At 49.3% G+C, this 14310-nt stretch overlaps 1 protein-coding gene across 50 annotated transcripts; it reads left to right on the forward strand.

Moving 5' to 3' along the window:
• Positions 1-791: 791 nt before the first annotated feature.
• On the forward strand, positions 792-8436 carry LOC126087160 (golgin subfamily A member 6-like protein 7). 50 transcript variants are annotated; one of them, XM_049904303.1, is made up of 5 exons: positions 813-1108; positions 4633-4692; positions 5574-5793; positions 5869-5901; positions 6127-8436. In XM_049904303.1, the coding sequence occupies exons 1-5, from the start codon at positions 1094-1096 to the stop codon at positions 6930-6932; spliced, it is 1134 nt and encodes a 377-aa protein (XP_049760260.1). In that variant the 5' UTR covers positions 813-1093; the 3' UTR covers positions 6933-8436. The 50 variants fall into 50 exon arrangements, with proteins under 50 accessions (XP_049760226.1, XP_049760260.1, XP_049760265.1 ...); XM_049904308.1 differs by having other exon boundaries at positions 6202-8436; XM_049904311.1 differs by having other exon boundaries at positions 6223-8436.
• Positions 8437-14310: the final 5874 nt, after the last annotated feature.

Here is a 14310-nt window from a genome sequence, read left to right on the forward strand (position 1 = left end):
TACTTTTGTATTATGGTTGAGCTATGAGTATTATTGTTTTTTTTATAGGCCTGCCTAATCTTTGGCTGAAGGGTAAACCTCAGGAAAATTGGTGTATGTTTTACTGTGTCTGTTTTCAACAACAGTAAAAATTGGAGATGAGAAGTTGGGAAAAAAAATCATTAGAATACAATGAAATAATAAAAGCTTCCAACGACTGACTAAAAAACAAAACAAAGAAAAACCAAAAAACTTGTCCACGAATGTTCATAGTGGCATTATTCAGAACAGGCAAAAGGTGGAACTTGTGCATGACATGGCCCAGGCATCATTCAGGCGGTCATATCACTGCCAGCCATTCCCACACTGTGTAGGTGGTGGTCTCGGGTCTGGGGACCCACCTTCATGGTCTTGCAGGTCCTGTCACATCCCAAACCAAGAAGGTAGACCGGAACCTTCTCTGGACTCTTAGCTGGGAAGCAGCTCCATGTAAGAGACTTGGTCAGCCTTAACCTATACATTGACTTCCACGTGGCTGCCTTCCCTCTCCTCACCTCCTTTCCCAACTCTGCACTTTCCCTCTGCCCCTCCCTCCCTCTGGCAGGGGGGGTTGGGGGGAAGCAGCCCGTTCCTGGCAGCTCAGAGACTGGAGGGGCCAAGGTCAGAGAAAAGATTGTAAGAGTCCCCACCCTTCAGATGCCCCTCATACCTCTGTCTCTTTATCTCTCTCACACAGGCACACTCACGCTCACACACTCAGCTCTGTCTCGTGCTTTGAGGAGACTCCACCCTCACGAGCCCCTCCCTCTACTGCACTTAAATCAGCTGGCCTCGCTTTGGGAGGAGAAACCTCAGCTGGGTTTTGTGCAGATTGGACGGGGAGGAGACTCACAAAGTGTCTGTCTGGTGGAGGAGAAGGTGACTGTCCCAGTGGAGGCCTGGGCTCCTCCAGGCACAAAGCCCGGTTTGGTTGTGGGGACATCACAGGGAGGGAGCTGAGGGCACTGAGCCACAGGGACTCCCCAGCAGGTGGGGAAGAGGAACAGTCATCGCTCACTTTTCCTCACAGTTGTCCCTCCTCACCAGGCATTGTCTTCTGGAACTCTGAGCCACCATGGAGTCTGGCGAGGTGAGTCAGAGCAAGTGATGGGAGAACTGTGGGGCGCTGGAATCCCATTTCCCCAAATGTGCCCACCAGCCTTGCTGATCCCATTGTATAGATTCCCCAGGGCCATGGGGGTACCTGGGGGGCTGGGGTCATAGACAGGGCTGGCTTCTGCACAGGGCCTTATGCTCAAAAGGGCCCACACTCAGAAAGGCCCACGTTTTGTTGGTATAATGCTCTGTTGTCATCAACTTAAAATTATGAATAACTTTTGACATGTCATCCTGCATTTCATTTTGCTCTGTGTCCCACGAATGATGTAGCCAGTCTTAGTTATGGGGGCATAACTTTGGCCTTGGAGATAAATTCTGGGGGCAGCTCCTTTTGTGTGTGTTTGTGAGGAGGCATGTCATTTGTGTTCATTTCTAGGTGTGTGTGTGTTTGTGTCTGTGTGTGCAAAGGCATGTGCTTTAGATGTTTCTTGGTGTGTGTGTCATGGATAGTCAGGGGAGCCAAGTAACAATGAGTGCTTATGGGATAAGGGAGTTAGTTTAGAAGTCAGATCTGCATGATTTTGGGGGAGCTGGAGGATGGAAGGTCTGGAAAGGAGTTAGATTTTGGAAGAATCACTAATCCCAGAAGCCCCCTTAACCTCGGCAAGCCTGGAGGTTGGGTGTGGGCAAAGTTTTAGAGTGCTTTCCTTGAAGATTTTTAAGCTCTCCTCCAGTGCCTGGGTCGGACTGGGGAGGCCCAGGACTGACCCAGCAGCTGTGTGTATCTCTCCCTGTTGGAGTGCCTCTGATCCTCTATCTGCTCCCTGCCTCCTGCACACACATGGGGTCAACCAGATGCCCCAGGGAGCTCTGGGACTTTTGCCAATGTAGTCGTCCAGGGCCTAACGACTGTCCTGGTTCCAGGATGGTGTCCTGGATAGCAAACTACTCCTGCTGGCCTGTGTGGTTCTTCCTTTGTCTCACACCCTGGCTGATAGTATAGTGGTATTGCTGATTTGGGGTGACTCAAATTGTTTGTATAGTCAGGGCCAGGCAGATTCTGTGGGTGGCCCTGACCACCCAGGCTATCCAGGAGCCAAGTGCTTCCAGCCACCAGATTGGGGTCATGTCATAGGAGCTCATGGGGAATCTGTGGGATACCTCCCACCTTGGAGGGTCAATTCAAGTGTTGGGGGTGAAGTAATGGCCCAGTGAGCCTGCAGGATCAGCAGTCAGAAACAGCAGCTGGATGCAAAGTGGACCGAGATGGGCACCTTTGCCTCTTCATCACCACGATAAGAAGAATGGCTACAGAAATGCCTTCTGCTTCCCAGCCCCTCACAAGTTCCTATCTAGGCCAAGTCTCACTGGGACCATAGAGGGTAGCATATCTGGGAAATAGAGTTCCCAGCTTAACCAGCTGACCCACTACGCCCACCACAGGTTGCATATATCTGTGTGTGCACAGTGAGAGCTTACCTGTATGTAAGTATTTGTGTGTTTATGTGTGCATACAACTTGACTTTTAGAAACCCCAGTGCCGTCGAGTCGATTCCGACTCATAGCGACCCTATAGGACAGAGTAGAACTGCCCCATAGAGTTTGTCTCTTAGAAGGGGGAGCATATAATGGCCTGAGTGCCATTGTCACCACAGCAGATAAACATTGTTGACAAGGCCCTGAGGACCAGAACGGTTAAGAAGTTCTTCTCCATGTCTGTCAGCTCTGGGCTGTGTAGACAGCTGCAGGGGGGTTTCTACTGTGTGACCCTGAGAACATTCAGGGCCACCTTGGACCCAGGGTGGAGAAGAATCAGGCTGTTGTCCCAACTTCTGCCTCTCTTCACAGCATGAGATTTTAGATAGATTCTATGACATAATCGAAAGTGAACCCTGGGGACATGGACTGGTTGGTCATTGTTTCCCTCGTATCGGGCTTCAGGTCAGATATCCACACTCTCCTGCTCCTCATAATTTGGAGGAGTGGGTTATTTCATGGTGATGATGCTACCAAAGTCCCTTACACTGGACACATCCTCCCACATCCACTAACTCCCCAAGACACATCTCTGTTTTAAGTCCGTGCACAGGTGAGGGATACTCAGGCTCTGGAGAGGCTGAGGGGTGTCCAATCTCACTGTCAGGTGTCTGGTCCCAGGCACCTGGGTTTGGACCCCAGTTGAATGGGTAGGAGGGACAAAGAGCTAAGAATGGGCTGGAGCTTGATTGTAAAGTTCAACACCTGGGCGCCTGGGAGTATTTTGTTATCGTTGTAGGTTGCCTGCCTAGGCCATTCTGATTCATGGCCCCCATCCTCTTCCCTCCCCCATGCTTTACCATCACTCCAACTTCCTGTGACTTAGGTGTGGGCCTGTGTGTAGCACAGCTGCTGTGACAGAAAGGGATCCCAGGGACCTGACCCAGTGGCAGAGCATTAAGGAAAGGGAGGATAGGCCTTGGTCACAGGGGAGGAAGGAAAGCACCAGCAAGTGCTTGAGGGTGTGGGCAGGGGCTGAGGTGCAGGAAGCCTCAGGCTCAAGAGCTGGGGACATTTCTGTTCGCCAGTCTCCCACTCCCTTCTCTGCCAGCTTTTTCAGCTCCTGGTGGATCATAGGTATCAACTCTTGAGTCTTAAAAAGACCATCCCCCTTGGGCCAGCTCACAGCTGGGGGAGGAAATGGGGGACAATGACCCCAACTAATGACTGTCCTGGTTCCAGGAGAGTGGCCTGGAGAACAAATTGCTCCCACTGGTTTTTGTGTGCTGCCTTTGCCTTATACCCTGGACTGACAGTATAGTGCCATCGCTGATTTGGAGTGACTCAAATTGTGTGTAAAAACACGGCCAGCTAAGTCTGGGGGTGGCACTGACCATCCAGAATATCTAGGGTCCAAGTGCCCCCAGTCACAAGATTAGGACCATGGCACGGGAGCGCACGGGAATCTGTGGGGCATCTCCAGCCTCTGTGGATCCATTTGAGTTTTGGGGGTGTTCTGGGGTTTTGTGGGCCTGCAGGATCGGCAAGGTGGAACAGCAGCAGGATGCAGCATGGACTGCACTGGGCACCCCTACTTCTGTGTCACCACCACAGAGAGGAATGGCTACAGAAATGACATCTGCCTCCCAGCCCCCAAAGTTCCTCTCTAGGCCAACTCTCACTGGGACCATAGAGGGTAGGGTATCTGGGAACCAGAGTTCTCGGTTTAACCAGCTGATCCAGCACGCCTACCATGATGTGCATATGTCTGTGTATGCACAGTCAAGTCTGACCTGTATTACGAGTGTGTGTGTGTGTGTGTGTGTGTGTGTGTAGATGTGCGTATAACTCGTCTCTGGGAAGGGGAAACATACAGGCCTGAGTGCCATTGTTACCTCCACAGATAAACATTGTTGACGGGGCTCTGAGGACCAGAATGATAAGAAGTCCAACCCCATGTTTGCCAGCTCTGTGCTGTGAAGGGGAGGGGATCTGGGTTCTACTGCTTGACACTGAGGACATTCAGGACCACTTGGGATCGAAGGATCAGAGTATTCCAATTTTTGCCTCTCTTCACAGAATGAGAATTCAGACGAACACCCTGATTCAAAAGAAAGTGAATCCTCAGGACCTGAACAGGTGAGTCATTGTGTCCCTCGTATCTGGCTCCAGGTCAGATGTCCCCACACCCAAGCTCCCCGCAATTTGGGTGGAGTAGGTGGTTTCACGGTGATGGTGCTACCGAGGCCTGCCCATTCCTTACACTGGACACATCCTTGCACACCTCCTAACTCCTCAGGACACACCTGTGTTGTAGGTCCATGCACGGGTGAGGGATACTGAGGCCCCAGGGAGGCTGAGGGGTGTCCAATCCCACAGCATAGGACACAGAACAGGGTCTGCCAGTTGTCTGGTCCCAGGCACCTGGGTCTGGACTCCAATTGAGTGGGGAGGAGGGACGAGGTGCTGAGAATGGGGTGGAGCTTGATTATAAGGTTCAACACCAGGGTGGCTGGAGTATTTTGTTATTGTTATAGGTTGCCTGTCTAGCCCATTTCACTCATGGCCACCCTCCCCGTCCCCCCCCCCCTTTTTTTTTTACAATCACCCAATTCCCCCTGGTTTAGGTGTGGGCCTGTGTGTGTCACAGCTGCCCTGACAGAAAGGGGGATTTCCCAAGCTCTTAGAGGTGGGCACTCTTGCTGGCACTGCCTCCTGCCCTCAACTAAAGACATTGATGGAGCCTGAGTGTGCCTGGCACCAGGCCCAGAAACCAGCCTATAACAGCCAGATACACCCATGGGGGCGGGAGCCACGGGCCAGCTCCCTCCTGTCTGTAGAGGTATTGGGGGGAAACGGAAAGTGTTCCCATGAGGGGTTCTGCAAATGGGTCTTATTTTCCCAAGCGGGGGGGGGGGGGGGCTCAGCGTTGTTTTCCTGGGAGGTCTTAGCTGGATCAGGACCTGGGTCACACCTATGTAGCTCATATTCTGACCCTGACCTGCCCTCCACCTCCACAGGACTCGGCTCACTCTCCTACTGAAATGCAAAAGGAGTCAGGTGAAATGCAGAACGAGTCAAGTGAAATGCAGCAGGAGTCAGGTGAAATGCGGAAGGAGTTAGGTGAGATGCGAAAGGAGTCAGGTGAAATTCGGAAGGAGTTAGGTGAGATGCGAAAGGAGTCAGGTGAAATTCGGAAGGAGTTAGGTGAACATGACCGTGAAATTCGGAAGGAGTTAGGTGAACATGACCGTGAAATGCGAAAGAAGTTAGGTGAAATGGGGCAGGAGTTTGGTGAAATGCGGAAGGATTTAGGTGAACATGACCGTGAAATTCGGAAGGAGTTAGGTGAACATGACCGTGAAATGCGAAAGGAGTTAGGTGAAATGAGGCAGGAGTTTGGTGAAATGAGGCAGGAGTTTGGTGAAATGCGGAAGGATTTAGGTGAACATGACCGTGAAATTCGGGAGGAGTTAGGTGAACATGACCATGAAATGCGAAAGGAGTTAGGTGAAATGAGGCAGGAGTTTGGTGAAATGCGGAAGGAGTTAGGTGAAATGCAGAAGGAGTTAGGTGAACATGACCGTGAAATGCGAAAGGAGTTAGCTGAAATGGGGCAGGAGTTTGGTGAAATGCGGAAGGAGTTAGGTGAACTGCGGTACGAGTTAGGTGAACATGACCGTGAAATTCGGAAGGAGTTAGGTGAACATGACCGTGAAATTCGGAAGGAGTTAGGTGAACATGACCGTGAAATTCGGAAGGAGTTAGGTGAAATGCGGCAGGAGTTAGGTGAAATGCGGCGGGAGTCAGGTGAAATTCGGAAGGAGTTAGGTGAACATGACCACGAAATGCGGAAGGAGTTAGGTGAACATGACCACGAAATGCGGAAGGAGTTAGGTGACATGCGGCAGGAGTTAGGTGAACATGTCCAGGAAATGCAGAAAGAGTTAGGTGATATGCGAAAGGAGTTAGGTGAACGTGACACTGAAATGCAGAAGGTGTTAGATGAAATGCAGCAGGAGCTAGGTGAACATGACTGTGAAATTCGCAAGGAGTTAGGCGAAATGCTGCAGGAGTTACATAAACATGACCGTGAAATGAAGAAGGAGTTAGGTGAAATGCGGCAGGAGTTAGGTGAACGTGACTGTGAAACGAGGGAGGCGTTAGGTGAAATGCAGCAGGAGTTACGCGAAATGCGGAAGGAGTTATATGAAAGTGAAATTTGGCAGGAGTTACGTGAAATTCGGCGGGAGTTACGTGAAGTTCGGCGGGAGTTACCTAAAATGCGGCAGAAGTCACATGAAACTCGGCCCAAGAAGCCTGCTGGCCCCTCTAAGTCCACAAGAGTTCGTCGTGGATCTAGGACCTCAGGGCAGTGATTATAGCTATTTTGCAGAAAACAACTCGAGGTACTATGGCCACTGCTAAATTGGTTGCAGTACCTGCTGCAAGCATCTCTTGAAGATGCTGCTCATAGTGCTGAAAGTATTACCAGAAATGTGAAGGCTGTCTGTAGCTCTCCTGGCTAACCCTCGCTGACCCACCCTGGACAGCCCTGCTCAGTCCCTCCCTGTGCTGCCCTTACCACCCGCCTGCAAAGCCCTCCTGCCTGCCTGGCTTTCCTTCCCCAGGTCTCACTGGTCCATCTGGCCCCTTCGTCCAGCTCACAGCAGGTTTTAAGAAAAAGTTGTTTGAACAATGGATTATCTAATATAATAACAAAAGCACAAACAGAAAAACAAAATAAATAAATGGGACCTCATAGAAATTAGAAATTTCTAGTCATCAAAAGATAACCAAAAAAGTTAAGAGACAAGCTTATGACCAGGAGACTATCTTTGGAAACCATATATCTGACAAGAATCTAATAACCAAAATATGTATAAAACTTCAACAACTTAAAAAGAAAAAGACAAATAACCCAATCATAAAATGGGCAAAGTACTTGAATAGATATCTCACCAAAGAGGACATTCAAATAGCCACCAAACACATGAAAAGATGCTCAGCTCATTAACCATCAGAGAGATGCAAATCAAAACCACGATGAGATACCATCTCACTCACATTAGGATGGCTAAGATTAAGAACAGAAAATAACAAATGTTGGTGAGGATGTGGGGAAATTGGAACCCTTATCCATTCCTGGTGGGAAAGCAAAATGGTACAGCTTTTGTGGAAAACAGTGTGGCAGTTCCTCAAAAAACTAAAAATAGAACTACCATAAAAACCAAAACCAAACCCAGTGCCGTCGAGTCGATTCGGACTCAGTGACCCTGTAGGACAGAGTAGAACTGCCCCATAGAGTTTCCAAGGAGCGCCTGGTGGATTTGAACTGCCGACTCTTTGCTTAGCAGCCATAGCACTTAACCACTACACCACCAGGGTTTCCAGAACTACCATATGACCCAGCAATTCCACTCCTAGGTATATACCCAAAAGACTTGAAAGCAAAGACTTAAACACAGACTTGTATACCAACGTTCACTGCAGCACTATTCACAATAGCCAAAAGATAGAAACAACCTGAATGCTCCTCAACAGAGGAATGGATAAACAAAATGTGGTATATACATACAATGGAATACAGCTCAGCCAGTAGGAGAAATGAAGTCTTGATACATGCTACAGTATGGATGGAGCTGGAAGACATTTTTCTGAATGAAATAAGCCAGTCACAAAAGGACAAATGTCGCATGACTTCACTTATATAAAACAAGGAAAGGGAAATGTATAGAGACCAAAGTTTATTAGAGGGATGGGGAAAGGGAGGTAAATGGTGATGGAAGGATCACATTGATTAAGGGGATCCTTGCACAGCCTATTATTGTTAAGTACTGTCAATAAGTTGTATACCCATTAAAGCTGAATTGGCAAAAGTTGTATGATAGATATGTTTACAAAAAAAAAAAAAAAAAGATTAAGTAATAACTAAAGCAGGGGAAAAAAAAGTTGGTTGAAACCAATGAGTGGCTGCCTGAGCCCTCTGTGACAAGTGGGGAGGAGGACAGGGAAGAGGGTGGGCACAGTAGTGGGGCCCAGTCATTACAGGCAGGGGCTGTGAGTCAGAAGGACTCATGCTATGATCTCGGGTCTAAGTGTTTGGGGATCCTCCGCCTGACCTCTTTTCTCTGTAAATGGGGACACTCACTAGTGACCATGTGTTCCCAGGTTAGCAGTGAGGAGTCAGGGCCATTGGGCCTGTGTGCTGCTTATCGGGGCCTAGCGCAGGGTGTTAGCTGGGGCCAAGTCAGCTCCGACTCATGCGCCCTTATTTACAGAATAAAACGTTGCCTGGTCCATTGTCACGGGCACTCCCCGGGGTGGTGGGGGAACACCAGCGAAGGGAGGGCCCCCATCTGCCCTCTACCTCCCCCCCACCAGGCCAAAGCTCCCTGTCTGGGGAGGAGGCTGACTGTGTGCTTGAGGCTGTGGGCAGGGGCTGAGGTCCCAGGAGGCTTCAGGCTCAAGGACTGGGGGCATTTCTGTTGGCCAGTCTCCCTCTCGCTTCTCTGCCAGCTTCTTCAGCCCCTGATGGGTCATAGGAATCAACTCCTGAGTCTTAGAAAGACCACTTCTCTCGGGCGAGCTGTGAGCCCAGAAGGAGGAAATGCGGCACAATGACCCGACTTTGTTCTCCTGGTAGCCCTGTTAACCTGGAGGGGCTCTGCTTCCCTCCAGCCCCTGCCCCAGCAGCAACTGCGAGGGGCAACTATGGGAAGCGTCTTTCCAGACCCTCTTGATGCTCACCCCTTTCCTGCTTGGAGATTCAATCTGGGAGCCGCCAAGAGAACCACACCATTCATCTTCACACCCTTGAGATCCTCCTTTTTATTTATTTTTAAAAGTTTACTTTGGTGAAAAAAAAAAAAAAAGGTAACAAAGAACTTGCCAATTTCAGTGTACAATCAGTGACATTAATTACATTCACCATGTTGTGCAACCACCACCACACTTCATTTCCCAAAGTTTTTCATGCCCCACCCCAAGCAAAAACTCAGTGCTCTTAAGCTTTGCCTTCCCATATCCCCCTCTCCCACAGTCCTTGGTATCCACTAAAAACCTTGGTCTCTATGCGTGATGGTTAAGATTGTGTGCTTGGCTGGGCCATGATTCTCAGTGTTTTGGCAGTTGTATAATGTTGTGATCACTTCCCTGTTGAAATTCGATATGTGATCACCCCCACAATGGAATCTGCTGAGTGGTACCAGTGAGGCCTGTGGCGGCTCACCACTCCCTCAGCCTTCATCTCTCTGCCTTCCACCGCTTCCTTCCTTCCTGCTTGCCTTGCAAAGGTTGTTGGTTTGTTCTGGATCCAGCAGCTGTCTCTTGTCTGACCTCTGGTTCTTGGGACTTGAGCTAGCAGCTTACCTGTCCATCTTGGGATTCAGTTATCGTCATAGCCTGCAACCAAGAGTCCTGCTCCCCAATTGGCCTATCTTGGGTTCACCAGCCCCTGCAGCTAAGTGACTCAGGAGAAACCTTGCTGTCTTGCCTGCCAACCTTGGGGATTCCTCGGCCGTCACAACCTGTGAGCAGGATCCCTTGCTCTCCAACCTGCTTATCTTGGGTTCGACAGCTTCTGCAGCTCCATGAATTGGGAAAGGACTCTATCCTGATCCAAGGGCTTGGGACTTTCCAAATCCTACAATCGCATGAGCTGTTTCCTTAATATAAATCTTTCTATATATATTTATACACATTACTGCTTTTGCTTCTCTATGCATTTGCCTATTCTAGATATTTCGTATAAGTGGGATCATACAATACCTGTCCTTTTGCCTCTGACTTATTTCACTTGCCATACTGTTTTTAAGGTTCATTCATGTTGAAGCATGCATTTCTCTCTAAGGCTGAATACTATTCCATTGTATGGATAGACCAAATTGTGCTTATCCATTCATGTGTTGTTGGACACTTGGATTATTTCCACCATTTGGACATTTTATTCATTGAAATGTTGCAATGCACACTGGTGTACAATATCTGTTTGAGGACCTGCTTTCAATCCTTTTAGGACCATACCTAAGAGTGGAATACCAAAAACCAACACCAAACCTGTTGCCGTTGAGTCAATTCTGACTCAAGGGTGGAATGGATGGGTAGTGTCCATTTTTGGATAGTGGGACTCCCTGGCCTGAGGCACCTGACTCCGAGGGCTGCCCTCTGTCTCCACTGACCCTCAGCCATATCCTTAGCCCAGTGCCCAGCACCCTCCTAGTTCTTTCATACCCTTTTCCTGATTTTCTCCTGTGACCTGTGCCAACCTCCATTGACCCCTCCTTACGCCCCCACTTGGCTTCTTGTTCAGAAAGCACTGTGTGCTGACATCACCAACAGCCTGTGTGGCTCCACCACACTGTTGTCACCATCGTCATGAGCCAGGATGACTGTCATGCCCTCCTAGCTGGTCTCCCTGGCCTTGCCTCTTTCAAGCCATTCTCCATCCAGAAGCCAAAGCCTAAATAATTTTCTTTAAAAAAATGAGATAACTCCTTGCCTTAAAACCTCATCACCATTGTAAATAAACCCTTCCCGGTAAGGCCCAGATTATTCACTCTGCATATCTCTCCTCCTGGACAAATATTTTTCAGCTACATGCCAACTGCCTCCCCTCTAAGACCTTTGCACACGCTGTTCCCTGTGCCTGGGACTCTATTCCTTGTGTGTGGGACACCCTTCCCCTACATCTTCCTAGGCTGCATTGCCCTTCTTATTCAGGCTTTTCCTCCCTCGATATCCCAGCACCTAAAGGTCCCTGGAAGGAGCCCTGGTGGTGCAAAGGTTAAGTGCTCAGCTGCTAACTTAAATGTTGGAGGTTTCAACCCAACCCCCAGAAAACCCAATGTGGCGGTTCTACTCTGTCACATGGGGTCGCTATGTCGACTATGGCACCAAACAACAAGTACACCAACACAGGTCACAGGTGCATAGTAGAAAAAAACTGTTGTGGTGGAGTTGATTCAGACTCATGACAACTCAGGTGTTGAGGGTGCAGAGGAAGGGGTTAGCCCTGGGGATGGGCTGGGGGTTCCTGAGGAGGGGAGACAGAGGCAATCCTGAGGAATTGAGGGAGCACTGGGAGAGACCCAGGGTGCTGTGGGAGGGGCAGGCATGGGGAGCGCCTGGGCCACTCCCTTGAAATGTCTCCCTGGCCCCTACTAGTGACACCTGCTTCTTCAAAGGCTCCTACTCTTGGTGCTTTGCCAAGAGCAGCATCATGGCCTATCAAAATTCCCCCTACCCCATGGAGCCCAAGTGGCTGGACTGCACCTCCCACAGCGGTGCCGCCCCCAAAGCACCACCCAAGCCTGGATCAGCAACTCTCAGGGAGAGATCAATCAGGCAGTGGGGCACCTATCCTGTCCCTGCTGCTGTCCCCCCCACCCCTGCTGGTGGGAGCTGTTGCCTTTCACTGAGAGGGGGAACAACCTGAGGGAAAATCTCCCACTGCTGGAGAGGGTGGGGGGTTGCAAGTCACTTGGCACTGCACACACAGATACCTGCAAGCCTCCAAGGTGCGGCTTCCCCTGCTGTGGCTACCCAGAGTCTGGAGCCTCTGCCAGGGGTGCCCCTACTCAGTGAACCCGGGGCTGCAGGTGTCTGGTGCCAGCCTCCAACCCCTCCCTCTGGAGGCATCTGGGGAGAAGGCAGGACTATGGGTGTCACCGGTATGGTGCGGCGGGCTAGCCCTATGGAGTTGGGGGCAGGACGAAGGGCTAGCTACTTGCTGCGAGAGAAGACCTTGCCCAGGGCTACACTGATCCCAGCAGCACCTTCCTTTTCCCGGAACAGCTAGCCTTTCCCACAGCCCAGCCTTCTCTCTTCTCCGTCCCTACCCATAGGCTGGTCAAGGGTGAGGACGTGGGGGCAGGGCCAAGATGGCGGAATAGACAGATGCTTCCTGTGAGCCCTCTTACCACAAAGACCTGAAAAAACAAGTGAAACGAGTATATTTATGATAAGCTAGGAGCCCTGAACATCAAAGGCAAGGTTAGAAAATGAACTGAGGGGCAGGGGGAGGAAGAGAGATCTCAGAAGCAGAGAGAAGTTACAGACCTGAATCTCCAGACACCCTCAGGCACCATTCCCGGGAACGGCTGCAGCGGGCAGGCACTAGCGTTCGGCCACAGTTTCCTCAGGGAGAAGAAGCCAGCTACAAAGCCTACTCACACCTCTGGAACCAGAGAAGAAAGGTGCTCTCAGCAAAGCTAAGTACTTGAGAATATTTTACTGTGCACCGCCCCCCTCCAAAGCTGGCTTCAGTGGCTGATTTCCCTAGGCCTGAGATAGGCCCTGTTGAGCACCTAGAGCCATTCTCCCAGCATTTGAGAAGGAATAAATTTGCAATTGGGGGAAGAGATAATTTGCCACCTCCACTAACCAGGGGAGCTCAGGACAGAAGTGGCTCCTGTCCAGGCATAAACAGTCCGTGGACTTTGAGTAACTTTCCCCTCTGCATGGAGCGGTATGGGCCTATTTCAGGAGAATAGGCCCTTGTTGGCAGACTGCAACTGTTTCAGCTCTGTGGTGGAGAGGTGGGTGTTTGGTGTTTGACATTGCTTTGCCTATTAAACAAGGTCCTCACCTACCTACATCAGGGGCCTAAGGACTGGTGGCTCCACTCAGGTCACCCAGCCACGCATGATGGGCGTCAAAAGATAACTGGTACCTCCCAGGCCTTGTAACCAAAAACATTGGGTGCCCATGGTCCGTCTGCAGAACCCACCCACCTGTACGCTCTAGGGAACAGGGACACACTTTCCTCAGAGACACTTTGGGGATGTGCCTTGTTCAGAGTGTGACACTCTGCTGCAATCAGATACCTGTACCTACACCAATCACCCCTGCCCCTCTAAGACTGTAGGGCAAAGCCTGTACCACACACTTGATGATCAGCTACCTGGGCACCTGAGCTGAATTCATACAAGAAAAATGAATGGTCTCCTAGACTGATATACCTGATAAGAGCTCTAGCCATCTGGGGACATGATGTCAGAGCTCAAAAATAATCAAGCTAGCTTGCTCAAGCAACCCATTTGGGCATATCAAAACAAAACTAACCAAGAAGCTACAACACAGTAAGCAAACATAAAATAAACTAATACAATAACTTATAGATGGCTGGAAGACAACAGTCAATATCAAGTCACATAAAGAAACAGACCATGATCACCTCAAAAAGCTCTCAAAACAAAGAATCAAGGGAACTTCTAGATGAAAATGCCTTCCTGGAATTACCAGAGGCAGAATACAAAAGATTAATACACAGAGCTGTTCAAGACATCAAGAAGAAAATCAGGCAATATGCAGAACAAGCCAAGGAACACACAAATAAATTAGTTGAAGAAATTAAAACGACTATTCAGGGACATAATGAAAAATTTAATGAGCTGGAAAAATCCATAGGTAGAAATCAGAAATTAAGAAGATTAACAATAAAATTACAGAATTAGATAACTTGATAGAAAGTCAGAGGAGCAGAATGAGCAAGTGGAAGGCAGAATTTGTGAACTTAAAGATAAAACACTTCACACCAATACATTTGAAGAAAAACGAGATAAAATAATTAAAAAAAAATGAAGAAACCTTAAGAATCATGTGGGACTCTATCAAGAGCAATAACCTACAAGTGACTGCAGTACCAGAACAGGGAGGGATAACAGAAAATACTGAGAGAATTGTTGAAGCTTTGTTGGCAGAAAATTTCCCTGATATTGTGAAAGATGAGAAGATACTTATCCAAGATGCTCATCG

The sequence above is a fragment of the Elephas maximus genome, chromosome 12 (genome assembly GCF_024166365.1).
Source record: "Elephas maximus indicus isolate mEleMax1 chromosome 12, mEleMax1 primary haplotype, whole genome shotgun sequence".
Classification (NCBI taxonomy): Eukaryota; Metazoa; Chordata; class Mammalia; order Proboscidea; family Elephantidae; genus Elephas; species Elephas maximus.

Bases quoted from the DNA above. Each gene is read 5' to 3' on its own strand.
- LOC126087160 (XM_049904269.1), top strand. The intron at 4,693-5,573 runs GTGAGTCATTGT...CCACCTCCACAG, and splicing joins AATCCTCAGGACCTGAACAG to GACTCGGCTCACTCTCCTAC.